The sequence below is a fragment of the Besnoitia besnoiti genome, chromosome II (genome assembly GCF_002563875.1).
Source record: "Besnoitia besnoiti strain Bb-Ger1 chromosome II, whole genome shotgun sequence".
In the NCBI taxonomy this organism is placed as follows: Eukaryota; Apicomplexa; class Conoidasida; order Eucoccidiorida; family Sarcocystidae; genus Besnoitia; species Besnoitia besnoiti.
Window position 1 is genome coordinate 4,068,956 of NC_042357.1, and position 17,306 is coordinate 4,086,261.

Genomic DNA, 17,306 nt, shown 5'->3' on the forward strand with positions numbered 1-17,306 from the left:
CCACGACGCCCAGTGGACTCTGGACGCACCCTCGGGCTTGGCGCCCGGTTGGAGCTCAAGGGCGAACGTGAACAGACGCTTGTTTCATCTCTGCGCCACGCGTGCCCCCTTTTTCTGGGGAGTATATACTACTAGTTGGACCACTGGTTTAGATCTTGAAGGTCTTTGTTTACTGGATCCAAGTTCACTTGTGCTTTTCATGAACATCATGTTAAGTGCACAACGGTTATGTTCTGGGCGTAATACTTGGATTCCTGTTCTCACTCATCTTAACAGCGAGAGAAAACTACTACTCAGATTGCAGTCTGATCAGTACCCCCCAAGTGCCTTCGCAGCTTCACTCGCGTTGCCGTCTTGGTGCACAGATGGCATATGAATGTCAAAAGTAGAGGTAACTATGCACGCTGTCTACCTGCCATCACTGCAAGGAAGGACACGCACTCTTTCGTGACTGCGGCTCTCGTGGCAGTCTGATGCGCGGCGCCCCTGGCGCTCTCCGGGACGTGGCAGAGGCCGCTGCGTGCGGTCGCCACTCCCGCGCGCGAACGCGGACGTCGAGACACACAGATGAATTCCGATTGCGTTCTTTACACACACACGCGCGTGCCGCCGCGCCTTCTTTCGTGTCTCTTCAGAGAAGCGTCCTTCGTCGCCTCGCTGGGTGCCCGAGGGAGCCTGCAGAAGGACTGGAGCGCCGCGCGCGTCTTCATGGAACTGGTGTGCGTTCGAAAGTACCGCGGATGGCAAGTCGAGCGGCGGACGCGCCTGCGGCTAGGTGCGCAGAAACTCAAAAATCGGGAAAAAGCAACGTCATACGGCGGTCTCACAGCGTGCATATATATACATATATGCATATGCATTTCTATCTATCTCTCTCTATATATGTCATATATATGCTCGTTATTGGGAGGAGTATAGACTACGAGTTGGTCTACTGGTTCAAAACTTGAGGGTCTTTGCTTACCACATCCAACATATCTAAATATATATACTTATGTAACTGTATATATATAGCTATACATATGCACATACGTACGTGCAGAGTGTACGGGGGCTAACGGAGTGACGAGTCTTTCTGCGGAAGGCATTCGAGGCCGCAGGAAGCAGTCCAGGGGCAGCGCAGATGTCCGGTGTGCACTCGCACGTCCATTTCGTTTGCCTGCACCAGATATGCAAGGCGCTTCCGCTCCGTTCTCTACAGGCAGCCCCTGCGTAGATGTAGGCGCACACACTGAGATACGTGCACTGCAGTTTCGGTTTCCGCGCGAATCTGAAAAAAAGGCTTGCGATGCATGTTCGAGTCCGTACTCGATTCTTGGTTTCGGGTGCTGTGTCTCAGCGCTGGACGAGCTGACCTCACTCGAAGACGCGATGCTGCGCGAGGGCGCCGCGCCGGCTTCGATGAAGGAGTGGATGCGCGTCAGCGGCTCCGCGCTGGAGGCCCTCGAGGCGAGCCTCTGGGCAGCCCTGACGGCCGTCGTCGCCCCCGTCTCGCTCTCTGTGGCGGCTGGCTGCTCCTCCAAGGCGTCTCCACCGCCGCCTGCATCTCTCCGTCGGGGGCCTGCGAGGCGTGCCGCTGTGGAAGCGCCGGCGCGGCGTCTGCGGGACGCGGCAACGGGCGAGGACTGCGCAACGACGAGGAAGGAGGCGGCAGCTTGCACCGAAGACGAGGCGCGTCTCAGAAGACTCGAGAGCGAAGACGACGTGGACAGAGGCGCGTCCTCCAGCGATGCGGCGTCGGACCAGGAAGGCGAGGAAGAGTCGCCAAAAGAAAACGCAACCGCGCGAGGGCGGCGCAGAAAGGCTTTGCAGAGACGGCAGCGCTCCGCTCGCGCCCGCCCAGAGCGAAGAGGACGCGCGGAACGAAGCGAGGCATCTGCCTCGCCTTCGCTGTCGTCTTCGCTTCACTCGCTCCCCGCCTCGACGTCTGATGACAGCGGAAGCGTAGCCTCTCTTCTTGCTTCTGAGGCAGCCTCCACGTCCAGCTGCAGGTCTCCCGCGCAACCTCACCACACTGCGCAGGTCTCCTCCTTTCCGTCCTCTTTTTCTTCGCGGCTGTCTTCGTCTCTTGTCTCCTCGCCCGCCTCGTTTGTCTCCGCCTCAGGCTCGCCGTCGCCTTCCTCGTTCGCGACTTGTGCCCGAGCCTCAGGCTCTTTGGCGTCTCGCAGGTGCGAGTCCCGCTCGCTTGTCTCTGGGTCTATCTCTCCACCGCGACGGCCCGCAGCAGAGGCTGCGACGCCCTTCGCGCAGAGGCAGAGATGCGTCTCGAGCGAGAAAGACGAGGAGGCGGAAACTCCACGCGGGGCGAGAGACGGTCACGCGCCCCGAAAATAGACACTTGCGGGAGCTGCGCCGAGAGACGCCGAGGCGGAGACGACCGCGCAGACAGCGGAAGGCGAAGGCAGGCGCGCAGCCGCGGAAGAGTCGGCGATCAACATAGAGGAAGCTGGAGAGGGCCGACGCGGGCACGCAGGCCGATCGTGAAGTGCCTCCAACGGGCGTCCGCGAGCGGAAGGCAGGCTGAAGTGATGCACCACGAAGGTGCCGCGGAGACGCAGAAGCCGCGCCACGAGGGCAGGAGACACTCCGAGGCCGTCGCCCTGCGCGTGCCGCGTCTGCTGGGCGCGGGCACGGTCGGAGAGCTGCGCCGCGCAGGACGACGCGCGTGTGCGTCGTCCTGCGCGATTCGTAGGCAACCAGAGCGACAGGACTAGACTTCAAGTAGCGTTGTTTTCCACTGGTCACGCATCCACCTGCGTACACGCATAATATGTCTGCACATGGCTGCAGAAGCATATACACACAGGCATGCACGCGTGTAGGCATGTGGGGAGGGGGTCATGGGGGACTCATATCCGTCTACAGAGGAAAGAGTGGAAGCGAAGGTTTGGTTTTGAAGAGGTTTCCAGACGGAAACAACTTCGTCGTCTTCTCACTCGGTGACGCAAAACGCTCAGGACGGGCGCCGCGCGGCTCACGTCCGCGCCGCTGCCTGATTAAGAGGAATTTGCGCGTCACGCCGCTCGCGGCGCTTTCACCTTGTGTCTCTCGTTCATAAACTCAGACGCGAGGCAAACCCCATTTGCAAGCGACTCATCTCGTCCCGCCGTAGACTCACAGATACATTTACCTCTCGTGCTCCAGTCATACGGGTGCTTCTCTTAATATATATCTCATGATACATAGTATATATATATATATATATATGTACAGTATTCGCCGCGCCTGCTTCTCTCGAATGTCTCTACCGGTGTAGCAATGCATGCATATATATGTATTTAGATATATATATTCCTATAGATTTGTTGGCTACACTTATACGACCAGCACTTGGATAATACGTGGCGGAGAGGGCAGGGATGAGGCATCGAACGCAGCAACGGAGAGACAGTGACGTCTCTCCTCGTTCCTGCTGCAGAAATTGGCGTAAATCTGTCGCTATAGCTACGTATCTACGAAAAAGTTGTACTTGTCCGTCGCCGGTTGCGGGCAGAGGAGGGACCGCTGATTCAGCTCATCACTCAGGGCAGTGGCAGCGTCCAGCAGGCGCGGGCGCGCAGTTGCGTGTCTCTCTGTTTACTTGATACACCGGTCAGTTTGGTTTGATTCACTCCGCCTGCACAGAGAGAGGTTGCAGGACCACAACTTTCATCTTTTCCGCCAGCGACGCGCGGGAGTCCCCCACAACAAAGACACGAAAAGCGGTAAGAAGCCCTTCCCCAGTGCACGTACACCTGAGGAACGTGAAGCGGCGCGGGGCCTCGGGTCTCGCAGACGCTTCGCGCCTCCCGTCGCGTTTTTCGTCCACGTTCGCGTCTGTTTCCTTGTCCGTTTTGTTGCGCGAGCAAGCTCGCAGCTTCGCGTTTGGCGCTTAGTCAAAGAGCGAGAAGCCCATGTCGTCTTCCTCCTCCTCTTCCTCCTCCTCCTTCTTGGCCTCTGCGGGCGCGGCGGCGGCGGCGGCAGGGGTGGCAGCAGCGGCGACCGCGGCGAAGGCCTCGGGGTTCTCGAGGATGTCCTTGATTTTCTGCATCTGAGGGAAGGTGTAGTCGGAGTCGAGGATGAGCGACGTGCAGAACTTGAAGGCTTCCAGGATGCTGTGAGGCGCGGAGGCCGTCGTCGGAATGCCGACCTGGCGCGACAGGGCCGCGACGTTGGTCGCGCCGTCGCGGAACTTGCCGAGGATGACCTCATCGGTGATGTCGAGGACGGAGGCGCTGTAGACAGAGCCGTCATCGTAGACGTGCTGAATCGCGAGACCGTACTCGAAGGGCTTGATGCCGAGCTTCTGCAGCAGCGTCGCGGCGCTGGCAGTCACCTTCTCGCCCTCCTTGATGAGGTGGACTTCGTTTTGAATTTCAATCTGACCCTTCACAATCTTGGTCGCAATGCCGAGAGCCTGGAAGAAGGACGTGCTACCCGGATCCATACCAGTCGGCCCCGCGGGGATGAAGACGTCGATCGGCGCAAAGACACCCTGGCGCGCGGGCGCAGGCACTTTGTGTGCCTGGATGATCTTGCGGACTTCCGCAGGGTCCGCGATGCAAAAGATGAACCCGATGTTCAGACGGACGAGCGGCAACAGCTTCTCGAGTTGCGGCATCTCGCTCATCTTCTGCTTCAAAGCCGTGCGAATCATGGTGTTTTTCCCCATGAGCACAACGGCCTTGCCGCGGAGAGCCAGACGGATGTCAGCCATCTGCTTGCTGCCGACGTGGTCCGCCTCCACAACCAGCAGCTTCGAGTGCTGCTCGAGGAGCGCAAACAGACGCGAAAAGTACGTCTTGCGCTTGTCGGACTTGCCGCGAGGACCCGCCATCTTGTCGAACGGAGAAGAAAATGCGAAGGAGAAAAACGAAAACAATCACCGCAAACGCGAAAGAGGCCAGGGGCAGGGCGGGGGGGAAGCTGTGGAGACTGTCAGTGCGACGAGGCCTGGCAATCACTTTAACCTGCGCGCAACGCACACAACGCACCCGAAACCGATTCAAACCCAATGGCGGTCAGACAGTCCATACGAACCCGGCGTGAGTCGCGCCCTCACGAAAAGCCCGCCCTCTCTTCTCTCTGCGTAAAGCGGAGAGACGCAGATGAGTGAGAGCCATGCGGAGACGCCCAGGCCAGCGACCGAGAAAAGGGCAGGCAAGCGGCTGTAAGGAGAACGGCGTGCACAAGCAGAGGCCTAAGCCAGCTGCGAGGGCGGCCCCCGCAGAGCAGGATCCACGAAACCAGTCCCCAGGGTGAGTCGGGAGCCGAAAAAAGGCAAACGCTGGGTCAAATTGACTTTCCGGACATGCTTCCCCTTCCTCTGCGCTGAGAAATCGGCGGTTACCCTTCAGCGGGCGCAAGGCCACCTGCCGCCAGGGGCACAGTCTCTCGATGGAGAAGGTGAAGCTGGCGAGGGCGCAAACCGCAGGCAGGAGTAACACGAGGCAACTATGCGCGACGGAATTCCCTACTTTGAGAGTCGCGGCGTTTTAATCCCTGTGCGTCGTCGTCCGCGCGCCCGCTTCCCTTCCTTCAGTCCCACCCCACAGCACTGCGGACTCGGGAGCGTTTGATTGTAGCCAGTCCATCCCGAAAAAGAATTCGATGCCCTCTATTCCCATCGAAGACAGCCTCTTGCGTCCGACTTACCACAAGCTTCAAGCATCAGCTCGCTGAAGAGAAAAGCATAAAAGATGAAGGAGAGACCGTCGCAGGCGGAGTCCGTCACATGCGCACGGGCCGTACATACACCCGAGGCAGCAGGGGGGTCTGTTCTCCCTCAGGCGGAAAAGTCGGTTTTCTCGACCCAGCATGCGCTCCGCGCCAAAAAAAACCCGGCGCCTCAGATAAGCCGACGCCTCGCCAAGTCTGCGCTCAATGGTGATGCATCGTAAAAGGCACACAAATGTATACTTGCGAACTTTTCCTTTTTTGAAGCCTTTTCGCCAACACGGAACTGCCTCTGTGCGATTCCGACAGCAAGCGTTCTTCCCCTTCTTTTTAAAGGCAATCGAGGGGGCCTTCCCTGGAACGGGCGCCTTCGGTTTCGTTCCCAGCGCTGTGTTCCAGCATGAGCGCGGTCCAGGAGGCCTTCTTGACTTCGCGGCCCAGGGTTTCGCCGACTGGAATGTGTGGTTTGAGGAGTCCACTCTCGAGTCGCGGTCTCCGTGGAACTACACAGGCGCGCGGAACTCTGCTCTCAGTTTCACGACTGAACTAGAGAGGGAAGATCCCACTGGAAGGGGAAAGCACACTTCGAAGACATGCGAGGAGGGTCAGAAGAGTCTCGAGTTCTAGCTCTTGGCTGGCGTGGAATCCTTTTCGCGCCGCGCATGCGCGACCTACACAGAGGAAAATCGTGCACTTCCCGGCAAAGTCCGACGCCAGAAGCGGTTTCCGCCTCTTTCACCGCTTATCATTCCTTTCTTCTTTTCGTGGTTCTGTGGATTTCCCCCCCTTCTTCCCCTCTTGCGGCCTCAGCGCCGTTTCGGCCGACATCCGGCTTCTCCCGGGGTCTATCCTTCGTCGTCTCTTCTTTCTCACTCCGTTCTCAGCTTCAGGTTGTCTTTCTCTCGCTGTCTCTGGTCTTCTCTTCTGACATCGCTTTCTCTTCCTTGTAGTTTTTCTCTCGCATCTTCGCGTCGCGACCTGCGTTTTTGCTCTTCCTCTCTTCCGCTCGTGTCTCTCTTCGCCCGTCGTTTGTTTGCCGCATTGTCTCTTTCTTCCTGTGCTGCGACCTTTCTTCCGCATCGCTTCTTTCTTCTTTAGTTTTCATCGTCCGCCTCGGCTGTGTCCCCGCCGTCTCTCCACGATGGCGCCCAAGACCTCCGAGGCGGAGTCGCCTCCTTCTTCCTCTTCCTCTTCTTCCTCCTCCGCGGCGCCCTCTTCCACTACTTTAGCAGAGAACGAGTTGTTCGGGTCTTCGCAGCCTCTGCACACGTTCCCCGTTCTTCTGCAGCAATGTCAGCGACGCACGAACTCGCTCTTCATCAACTCTGTCGGGCTGCGGCCTCCAGCCTTCCTGCCGGCAATCGAGGAGAAGGTCAAGCTAAAGCTGCACGACGAGTACTTCTTTCCTCCGCTTCTTTCTTCCACCGCTTCTGCGCCGGCCTCTTCTGACGATCTCGCGCTCTACACGCCTGCCTCTGCCTTGGACGGACCCGGGGCGCTGCCGCCCTTCGCGGTCGCACAGGAGCCGCCCGCGGCCGGGGCGAAGGGCGCAGAGACAGAGGAGAGGGGCGAGCAGCCGGCCGCGGCGGCTGCGGGCGGGAACGCCTGCACGACACTCGCCGTCGCCTCCTCCGCCGAGCCCGCGCGCGCGAAGAAGCAAAAAGTCGCTATCTCGTGCCCAGCTGTACATACGCCCGACATGACCGTCGCCGACCTTGTTGCTGAGCTGTCCTCACGCACCGCCGCGTCCTCCGTTCCCTACAACGCCTCCTCCGGCGCCGCGGCGTCTTCGGCGGCCGCGCCGGTGCCGGGTGAGAGCAAGTCTGCGCCCGCCGCGTCGGCGGCGGCCGCCGCGAGCGGCTCGCAGCTCGCGCAGGGCTCCGCCTTCGTCGGCGGCGAGCTTGCGAATCTGCGGCTGAAGAATCTCCCCGCAGCTCTCCGACCCACCTGGCACGCGCCGTGGAAGCTCCACCGCGTCATCGCCGGGCACCTCGGCTGGGTCACGTGCATCGCCGTCGACCCGACGAACGAGTGGTTCGCCACAGGTAAAGTGCCAAAAAGATAGGAAAATAAAGAAAATTTGAACAAATAGAAGCGAGGGGGAAGACAGACGTGTCACGCATTTTTTTTTTCAGCGAGGTCTGCCTAGTGGGCACGCGCGTGGAGGGGGGACTCGTGGGCTGCGGAGGGGCGCCCGCTCGAGGCAACTGACCGCCACACTGGAATAAGAGGATCTGAGGGAGAGAGAAAGGAAAACACAGCGCGCCGAGGGAACTCTTTAGCGAGGAGAGAAGACTACTCGAATGGATTTGTGCTCGAGAGCCACGCAGATCGTGCGCCACGTGTATATACATATATTTATATATATACACATACATGCATACACATATCGGCGTGCGTGCACGTATCTCTTAAGATATTTTTTTCCATATCCATATATGCTTAAATACGCATTGCCTTGCAGGTTCCAACGACCGCCTGATAAAGATCTGGGATCTCGCGTCGGGCACTCTGAAGCTCTCGCTGACAGGTGAGAAGAGAAAAGCGTACTTCGTCGCAGCGCTCATGCCTTCTTCTGCTTGCTCAGATGCGCATTCCAGATCTCAAGCGGCGAGATCTCGCGAGCCTCGCGCGAGGCATTCCGTGTTCGCTGCGGCTTGCCTCTGCGCGTCTGCCTCGCGTTTTCTGCGTGCGTGTATTCGCGTCTGTTTATGCCTGTTCGTCCTTTTTTCTCGCGTGAAATTATCCACGGCGCTTTGTGACCACATGTGCAACTCGACAGTACCTATGTATGTGAATATACATATATATATATATATATATGCGCTGATAATCTCTATGCTTTCTCAAGGCCGTGCTGCGTGTTCTGCTTCGTTTTTTTCTGCAGGTCACGTGTCGGCGATTCGCGACATCAAGATTTCCTCGCGGCATCCGTACATGTTCACCTGCGGAGAGGACAACCGCGTCAAGTGCTGGGACTTGGAGCAAAACAAAGTCGTGCGCGACTACCACGGCCATCTGTCAGGTGAAGTCTCGAAATTGCCAACAGCGGCGCGCGTCTAAGATCCGCCGCGAGCCTTCGAGGGCTGCGCAGGCGCCTCCGCGCGCTCGCGACGAGGCGCGCGTGCAGCGAATCAGGAATGTTTTCCTCTTTTTTCTCTGCGGACTCGCGTGGTATCGCGTGAAGGCGTTGCCGGCTGGCGAGGAGCGCGCTTGCCGTCTCCTGCGGGCGAGTCGAAGGCGTGACCGCTCCTGCCGCCGCTCGTTGACTCTGTGTCCCCCGGGGACTAGCCCAGGATCCGGAGTTCTTTGCCCGGAGGTTTGTTACGTTCCAGTTGCAGGTAGATGCGCTTTGCTGTGTGCTGCGTGGCTCAGGTGTGTATACACTCGCGCTGCATCCGCAGCTGGACATTCTCTGCAGCGGCGGCCGCGACGCCGTCGTGCGCGTGTGGGATATGCGGACGAAGCACGAAATTTACGTATTAAGCGGCCACCAGGGCACGATTATGTCGCTGCAGATGCAGTCCCTCGAACCGCACATCGTCTCGGGGTCGCAGGACAAAATGGTAGGACAGCCAGACGTCTTCTAGGGGCGTGGGCGATGCCGGATCTTCCGAACTCGGAAGGACGCTCAGGGCGAGGCAGGCTCTCGTCTCCTGAAGGCCAAAGGCAGATGAAGAGACCTCGCGAAGGAGGGGCTCCTGATGTACATGCATCCGTTCATCTATGTATATGTATGTATATGTTTGAATCCATATATACATCCATATGTGCATTCAAATATATATAGAGAGACTGATATGTATATATATATATATAGATTGATATAGATATGAATATGAAAATATGCAGATAGATGTATAGATAGATAGATATGGAAATCGTGTCTCACTGCACGCGACCATGTGTGCAGGGCGTGGGCGGTGCCGTAACCTACGACGTATATATAGATATATATATGCATGTATATGGGTTTAAGGTTGTATATGTGTATGTAAATACATTTATGTGTTACATATGTGTTTGGATAGCTGCCGTTGCGTTTGTGCGATGCGTCTGTCGCAGGTCCGACTGTGGGACTTGACAGCGGGGAAATGCTCGGCGGTGTTGACAAACCACAAGAAAAGCATTCGCGCCATGGCATTCCATCCGCAGGAGTACTCTTTCGTGTCTTGCGCGGCCGACAAAATCAAGGTAAAGCGATGATCTGAGGGTGTGCAGAGAACGAGGGGCGTAAACACTCAGGGAACGGGAAAATGCGAAGGAACGGCCGGCACAGGCTGCTGCTTCGCTGGGCCCCGCGGAGAGTTTCGTGAGAAGCAGTGGCGATGAATCGCTGCGTCGCGCCGTTGTTCACTCCAGGAGGCCAGGCATGCACGTCAGACAGCGACACTGGGGGGGTTAGAGGCGCGAGTGGCGTCCGCGGCTTTCTCTCCGCGGTGTTGTCCCTGAGGGTCTTTTTCTTTCAATTTTTTCGCGCTTTCCTTCGATTTTTCTGCTGCTTGTGTTGTTGGGTCGCAGGTCTGGAGATGCCCGTTGGGGGCGTTCGAGCGCAACATGGAAGGGCACAACGCGATCATCAACTGCTGCGCAATCAAGGAGGACGGAGACTCTTCGATTCTCATCGCCGGAACGAACAACGGGTAAGATGCCGCGCTGCAGCTGCGTGCATCGGGACGGATGCATCGTTTTGCACATGGGTCGGTGCGTCTGCGTTTCTTCCACGTGGTCACGAGTGCATGGATAAAACTATGTAAGCGCCCATCAAGTGCCTCTCCATCTGCCGGTGTCCCCACTTTGGAAGGGCATGCGCGTGCATGACACATACGTGTCGGGAAGCGAGTCGCTTGAGTTAGTCAGTTTTTTTTAGTTTCTAAGGACGCGAGCTGCGTCAAAGATAAGTCGATCGGGGCTTTTTGCTAAAAACAAGCAAGCAGCCTAGTCGCCAGTCTCCGAAGCTTTGGCCTTGCGGCGTCTTGTGATTCGCGCGTCGCTTTTTCTTGGGTGTACGTACAGGCAACTGCACTTCTGGGACTGGGCTTCCGGATACAAGTTCGATACAATCCAGTCTCGCGTCCAGCCCGGCTCGCTTGAAAGCGAAAACGGCATTTTCTGCTGCGCCCTCGACAAGTCCGAGACGAGGCTTCTGACGGGAGAGTGTGATAAGACGATCAAGGTAGGCACCCTACACATATGTATAGATATATTTAAATATATATATCTACAAATTTATAGCTGAGTATAATTACATAATATATATGAATATGTGAATATATATCTAAATAATATATATTTTGATACGTATACCTTTATCTATTGATTGTATAGACACTACATGTGCTTCCAAATTCCTTCACATGTCTATGTATATCTGTGTAACTACATCTGGAAGTAGATATCTGTAAATCTGCACGCCCCATGTAAGACTCAGGAAAGATCCGGAGTACGAGGGGGAAGCGGGAAGGGGAAGGTGGACAGGTTACTAGAGAGTAAAGGCCCGCGGCTGCATGCGTTTTCTTGTGATTGCAGGTTTGGAAGCCAGACGAAGATGCAACGGAGGAGTCACATCCGTTGCAGTGGAAGCCGCAGAGGACCATGAAGCGCTACTAGGGTCACTTCTGATTTGCTGTGCCTTGGTCTGCTGCACAAGTCCGATGGAGTCAGACGAGGAAACGTCGTGTGGAAACCCTCCAGTATGTTTGGCATGTCAGCTGTCTCAAGCTATACTTACATTCGTTTTGGAGCTGTGTTCGCGCAACACTGCGAGAAGAGCGCAGCGATTTCATATTTCTGAACCGATGTGCTTGAAGTCATCAGAGAGGGAACCCGCTGTGGCTACCGACTTCACTGGAGCCGTGGATTTTTCTTTTCTTCTGAACTGGCCAGTCATCCGCTTTTCGGGGTTCCTCTCTCGTTTGCGCCACACCGCCAGGACAACTCCGACGGCGCAGAGAGGAAGTAGAGTCTCCGCTTACCACGAGGTATCCCCAGCTGCCGTTGCCCAAGCTTCGCTTGTGATACGGGTCTTTTCCGCACGTATGAGATGGTGGAACATCGAGAGGCATACACTTAATGTTTATAAAATCAATAGATATATAAAGTTATACGTATTATATATATATATATATATATATATATATATATATATATATATATATATATATATATATATATATATATATATATATATATATTGTAGGTATATTCATATGTACATATATATATATATATATTGTGTAAGTATCTGAGCCTCTGCGAACAATCCACGCAGTATGGGCTTCGGATTGCACCGGTCCTACACCCCAGTGTAAGTTTTGTCTGCGGACGCGATATCTGCGCACGCAAGCATTACGCCCCCATTTCTCTGCAAAGAGACAAGACAGACACTCGCCATTTACGTAGCTGCGTTGAGTCACTGAGACGCTAGAGAAGCCCATCTTTCCGGAGAACGCGCATCCGTTAGGCAGTGGCGGGGCCGGTTTCAATAGACGACGCGGCGGGGTGGCGGACGGGAAGTGGATGGAGGAGACTGCAATTTCTTCTCGATGCGGAAGACAGTTCAGTAGGGGGGACCTGAAGTGCACTTATGGGAAAAGGAGCGAAAGACTACAACACCTTGAAATGGCCCTTTCAAAGCGTTGTACAGGGCTCACATGTGCGCAGACGCAGAGAGGTATCAACGCGTCACGTTGACCGTACTGACCTCATCCACTTGGAGTGCATGCGAACCTGCTCCTTCAGTTCATGGCGTGAGTGGCTCGCCGGCGAGACAGGAAGAGCCACACATCTGGAGAACAACTGGAAAACGCACTCCGAGACCTGGAATTGAAGCCGGGTCTTCCGCATGACAGGCGGAAATACTAGCCACTATACTAACTGGGACGGGCAGGTAACACTAGTGACGTGGTGGGACAGCACATACATCTGGTCTTCTCTTTGGCGTTGGACGTTGGATTTGGGTGTGATCCCCGTGTTGAGCGACCTCATATCATTTCTGGAATGCGAGACAACAAAAGTACTCCGAGACCGGGAATTGAACCCGGGTCTTCCGCGTGACAGGCGGAAATACTAGCCACTATACTATCTCGGACGGGCTGTTACCAATCAGTCGCAGTTTCAAAATCTTGATTACATCATGTTACGTTTTGCAACAAGCCCGGCGCCGAGTTACAGAAGGCTCCACTCGCAAGTACCCCGACTATAAGATTTGGTTTTGGCGGCGATTTAGGTGTTGAGACGTAACAGTTCAGCCATTTGAAAAGTGCAAATACTCCGAGACCGGGAATTGAACCCGGGTCTTCCGCGTGACAGGCGGAAATACTAGCCACTATACTATCTCGGACACGTGCTGTCGTCTTCTGCTGCTTTTTGAGACCTATCGTCCGCAGCTGCCCATAAAGAAAAAGCTGCGCCACAAAGAAACCCGTGGTGTCCTCTGAGAATGTATCGTGGGTGAAAGGTCGGCTGATGATTCAGGAAAGCGCCGTAGAAGGTCTGGGACGAAAAACTCGGAGACCGGGAAATGAACCCGGGTCTTCCTCGTGACAGGCGAAAATACTAGCCACTTTACTATCTCGGACTGACAGTAAGCATATAGGGGCATGTGGAATCGCCTACGCGGTTACACTCACGGATTGATGCTCAGCTGCCCTGGTTATGGTCTAGTGTATGGTCTCTCCGTTCCAACAAGGAGGAAACAGGTGGCTGAGTGCTGTCAAATCATCTATGCGAACCCAGCGAATAATCGATCACAAAGACTTTTAAGAATCCCGTAGGGGGCTCACCCTAATCCCTAAACTGCGCGATGGCGAGCACATGAGGCAAGGCTGAACTGCCTCATGTGAGCGCACTTCCCCTGTCCACACAGGATATCAGGAACAGTGCAATACAATGCGCACTAATGATGAGTCGTTTGCGGGTCTGTTGAACAGATGTGGGCTGTTGCAATTTCACTGATTATCGCTGGACATTGTACATCACCCGATTTACTAGCAATACGCTCACTGTATCATAAAAGGCTGAGTCTCAGCTCGATGCAGCACTTTGAGCGCTCACTTGAAAGAATGCAGACCGATATATACGGAAGCCAGTGAACCGATTCACTGCCTACAGCGCGTCGATTCGTGCGCGCAGCCGCTCGAGCCTCTCCGCGGTACTCGGGCGGCGGGTCTGAGCAGATCCATCTAGAGAGGAGCCTGCGTCATCTGACGACAGCACGGAGGGCACGGTACTGAAGGCATCGTCTCTGGTGCTGCTAGCCTCCGACATTCCTGCTGCGACGCGGATGCCACGAACGATCGCCGAGACCAAAGTTTCCGAACCTAGTTGTTGGAACCCCGCGGACTGTGAAATGTTGGACGTTGACGTGCTAACAGAACTCTCCCACGTCTCCTCTGGGAAGACGCTCTCTCCGCCAGGGGAGGCAATCCTTCCTAAAGACGCTCGTGATCCTGGCAGTGTCCGTGACTCAAAGACAGTCCTCCTTGATTGGGGAGAACACCCATCGCTCCGCAGAAGCTGCTGGCAACATGATCCCCCCATAGCCGGAACTGGCTCGTCTCTGCTCTGGGCATAAGAGCTCTCGCCTCGAGACGCAGGTGAGCCGGACACGGAGGAGCCTATTGAGTGGATGGAAGACTCTATGGAGAGAGGAAGAGACATCGTTTTAGCCTGAGTGCTCTCTGACTCTTGACTGTCTCCCTCTCCCGTCTCCTTGTGACGAGAGCGCGAGCAACGGAGACAGATAAGAAGAAGAATCGCCCCGAGTATGAATATTGCAATACCTAAGCTGCAGGATATTATGTGCAGCAACTTCACTTTCGTCTCCTTTTCTGCTCCTGCCATGCCTTCCTTGCCCTCGTGGGGCGGCGTTCCTACTGATGGAGGACGTAGCGGTTGAGTAGCCGCCGACTCAGTCTCAAGGCCCACGGCTGAGCCATCGCGGCTTGGCAACTCCTGCGGTGACTCCGCCGATGAAAGATTGACCTCAGACTCTCCCTGCATGTCAGCTACAGGTGTTGCTCTGGCGATGGGCGAAACTTGGACGTAGTCACCTTCCTTTACTTTTCCAACAGAGCCGTCTAGCACATGTCTATCATCACTGTCCTGTTCCGTCTTCAGAGAGACAACGGACAAGCCTGCCGGGGTGCCGTGAGGCTCGCTGACAGCAGGGAGGGTTTTAGAATCTTGGGCAGTGGACTCCCCATGCATAGCATTTTCTTTTCTTCCACCCTGAACTTCCTTTGCTTCTGAGTGGAGTCTCATGAATTCCTGAAGAAAAGCTCCGTAGCTTTCGCTATCCTTGATTCGCAGTGCTGACGTTGCCAGAGAAGGAGCCGTGGGATTATCTGCCGCTGTATCTCGCCCTTCATCGTTGGAAGGCTGTGAGTGTGCGTCAACTCGTAAGCCCATCTCATTTTTTTCCGTGTGGTTGCTCATCGACGGTATCCTTGTCACCTTGAATGCCGCTTCAGAATCTATCGCAGGTTGGTGTGTAGCATTATATACAAATGTATCCGATGCGGTGGTGGAATACGCAGTGCTTGTGAGTTCGTGCGCGTCACCTGGAATTTCTTTCGATCGCTCTGAGAGATTCTGCGAAGTCCCTGTGCTCTCTACACCTTTAGATCGAGGGGGAAACCACTCGTCAACCGAATCCTCTAGAGTGGAGCTCTGATCAACGTCGTCCACATTTGCTTTCCGGCTCGACGTGGTCAATGCTGATTCGCTGTGCCGCTTCATACCTTTCATAGTGTTGCGTTCGTGGAGTTTGCTGAGCCCCCAGGTGGACTTCTTCCCTTCTTTGGAGTACCGTCTCTCGTCCTTCACTCTCTCATCGAGTATCTCAGTGGTTATGCTGTGTGGAGTGGCACCGCTTTGGCGCGCATCGAACGGAGGCGTCCCTCCCACCGCTTCTGTCCATACAAACAGGCCATTCTCTGCTGAGTACGCGAAGGATTGCTCTGGCAGTTTGGTGGACGTGTATGTGGCACAGAGGAAGCATGAGAGCTCGGGAGCAGGCAGCTTCTCAGCTGACGATTTTTGCCCCTTCTTCACTCTGTTGTCCGCCAGACCTCCAGTCGGGCCGGTATTGGCATAGCATCTCCGAGCGGCAATTCCTTTTTTAGTGAACACCCCGCAAAGTGGCTTTGCGTATGAGATTGAATCCCACACAGGCGCCCAGTCCCGATGCCATTCTATGGGATATGTATCATCCTGGATGCCGTTGTCGCTCGTTATCTGCCAAAAATAAGCACACGGCACACGAGACGCGATCGGACATTTACGACTTCCAGTGGTCTTCAAAATAGTATCACACTGCCTGCACAGTCGCTAGCGCATCGAGTCTGAACTTCGTGTTTCAAAATCAATGCATGCAGACAGTTCAGCTAGTCTCTTTCTCCGTAGGATCTTCCGTTTGAATACAGCGTGAAGCAGCGTACCCATTTCCAGCCGTTGCTGGTGTCACTGTTTCGGCGGGCGCGGTGTGGCTCAAGCCTCCGCAAGCCAATCCAACAAGCGTCTGGCCGTCGATCAAGCACCATGTGTGCGAACTTCATTTCTGCAGCCGTATATAGAGCCGCCAAGTGTGCACCAAAGCCCATGCAGATCCTCTCTGCTTCTTCCCAAGTTCCAACTTGTTTGACTGTGTTGTCGCCATCGCCTACTGGCCCGATACCAAACTCGAGGAAGTCAAAGGACTTGAAGCACCTTCCAGATGTTCCTTGGACCCGCATCCAGTTGGACCTTGGACATGCGCGATGAGCCTCCTCGAAAGACTTGTCACGCGATACGTACTCGTTGACGAGCCGTGCCGCGTTTGCATACTTGTCATCCACAATTGGAACGAGGTCTTGTTCCGCGTCACCAGTCGAAGTGCGCATGCCTTCTTGAACGCCGAATTGAAAGCTGGTGCCGGACCGGAGTCTCTTGGCTGTTGTTTGGAGTTCACGACCAGTTGTCATATCTCCCTTTCTGGTACGAAAATCAACGAGTCCGTTCGGAGATAACTCTGGGTATTCTGAGATTCTGGTAGGTGGCCTCGACTGTGATAAGCCTTCCCCACACCGGATAGTGCACGGCGCTGCTTTAGAACAAAAAGCGAATATTGCTACGCCCTGAGACACGCATGTGATGAGAGTAGCAATGGAAGTCAGGCTTTGGAAACGAAGAATAACCATCTTGCACATCCCCCTGCTTAGCACTACCGCCGCCGCCAACCAATGGCTCCAGTTCACGGGCGGAGGGAAAAGAGCTACCTCAAAGATGTACGACTACCAAGAATGCAGCTGCGGTGGAATCTTTGTGAATATGTTGGTGGGTCCTTGACAAGGACACATCCGTCCACAGCTGCGCCATCAGAACCAAATGGAACTATAATCTTTTAAGATTCAGACCAGGTGTCTTAAAGGCGCAGGAGATGTGAGAGCGGGACCGCTGACCGCAAGCTCGTCACGGTTTCTAAGACAACACACTAAGCGCGTATTAACAGTGGCACTACACTTGGGATACCGCTATCCCTAACGCAATGTGTAAAAAGACTGCTCAAGAGGCCCCAGCGTCAGCCAGTAGTATTGGGTAATGTCGGATCACTGTGAACTACTTCCATCTGGGATTCGATCATTACCTGAACCCGAGAGCAAGTAGCGTGT

General features: G+C 55.2%; 5 protein-coding genes and 4 non-coding genes across 9 annotated transcripts; 3 read left to right on the forward strand and 6 right to left on the reverse strand.

Moving 5' to 3' along the window:
* Positions 1–567: 567 nt before the first annotated feature.
* Positions 568–2,334, forward strand: BESB_039280 (ribosome recycling factor protein; the record flags this gene model as incomplete). Its single annotated transcript, XM_029362514.1, has 2 exons — positions 568–775; positions 1,340–2,334. 2 exons carry the CDS (start codon positions 568–570, stop codon positions 2,332–2,334), a joined length of 1,203 nt encoding a protein of 400 aa, XP_029221479.1.
* A 1,537-nt stretch (positions 2,335–3,871) lies between these two features.
* Positions 3,872–4,816, reverse strand: BESB_039290 (ribosomal protein RPP0; the record flags this gene model as incomplete). The annotated part of the gene is made up of 1 exon (XM_029362515.1): positions 3,872–4,816. The coding sequence occupies one exon, from the start codon at positions 4,814–4,816 to the stop codon at positions 3,872–3,874; it is 945 nt and encodes a 314-aa protein (XP_029221480.1).
* A 1,046-nt stretch (positions 4,817–5,862) lies between these two features.
* BESB_039300 (uncharacterized protein) lies at positions 5,863–6,282 on the forward strand (the record flags this gene model as incomplete). The annotated part of the gene is made up of 1 exon (XM_029362516.1): positions 5,863–6,282. The coding sequence occupies one exon, from the start codon at positions 5,863–5,865 to the stop codon at positions 6,280–6,282; it is 420 nt and encodes a 139-aa protein (XP_029221481.1).
* A 514-nt stretch (positions 6,283–6,796) lies between these two features.
* Positions 6,797–11,265, forward strand: BESB_039310 (WD domain, G-beta repeat-containing protein; the record flags this gene model as incomplete). The annotated part of the gene is made up of 8 exons (XM_029362517.1): positions 6,797–7,700; positions 8,120–8,185; positions 8,543–8,680; positions 9,031–9,221; positions 9,721–9,849; positions 10,177–10,298; positions 10,672–10,831; positions 11,185–11,265. 8 exons carry the CDS (start codon positions 6,797–6,799, stop codon positions 11,263–11,265), a joined length of 1,791 nt encoding a protein of 596 aa, XP_029221482.1.
* Positions 11,266–12,465: 1,200 nt separating this feature from the next.
* On the reverse strand, positions 12,466–12,537 carry BESB_041260. The gene has a single exon. It is a non-coding gene; the product is annotated as a tRNA-Asp (tRNA).
* Positions 12,538–12,673: 136 nt separating this feature from the next.
* Positions 12,674–12,745, reverse strand: BESB_041250. Its single transcript has one exon. It is a non-coding gene; the product is annotated as a tRNA-Asp (tRNA).
* A 180-nt stretch (positions 12,746–12,925) lies between these two features.
* BESB_041240 lies at positions 12,926–12,997 on the reverse strand. The gene has a single exon. It is a non-coding gene; the product is annotated as a tRNA-Asp (tRNA).
* Positions 12,998–13,162: 165 nt separating this feature from the next.
* BESB_041230 lies at positions 13,163–13,234 on the reverse strand. Its single transcript has one exon. It is a non-coding gene; the product is annotated as a tRNA-Asp (tRNA).
* Positions 13,235–13,761: 527 nt separating this feature from the next.
* On the reverse strand, positions 13,762–16,619 carry BESB_039320 (uncharacterized protein; the record flags this gene model as incomplete). Its single annotated transcript, XM_029362518.1, has 2 exons — positions 13,762–15,894; positions 16,098–16,619. 2 exons carry the CDS (start codon positions 16,617–16,619, stop codon positions 13,762–13,764), a joined length of 2,655 nt encoding a protein of 884 aa, XP_029221483.1.
* Between the last annotated feature and the right edge of the window lie 687 nt (positions 16,620–17,306).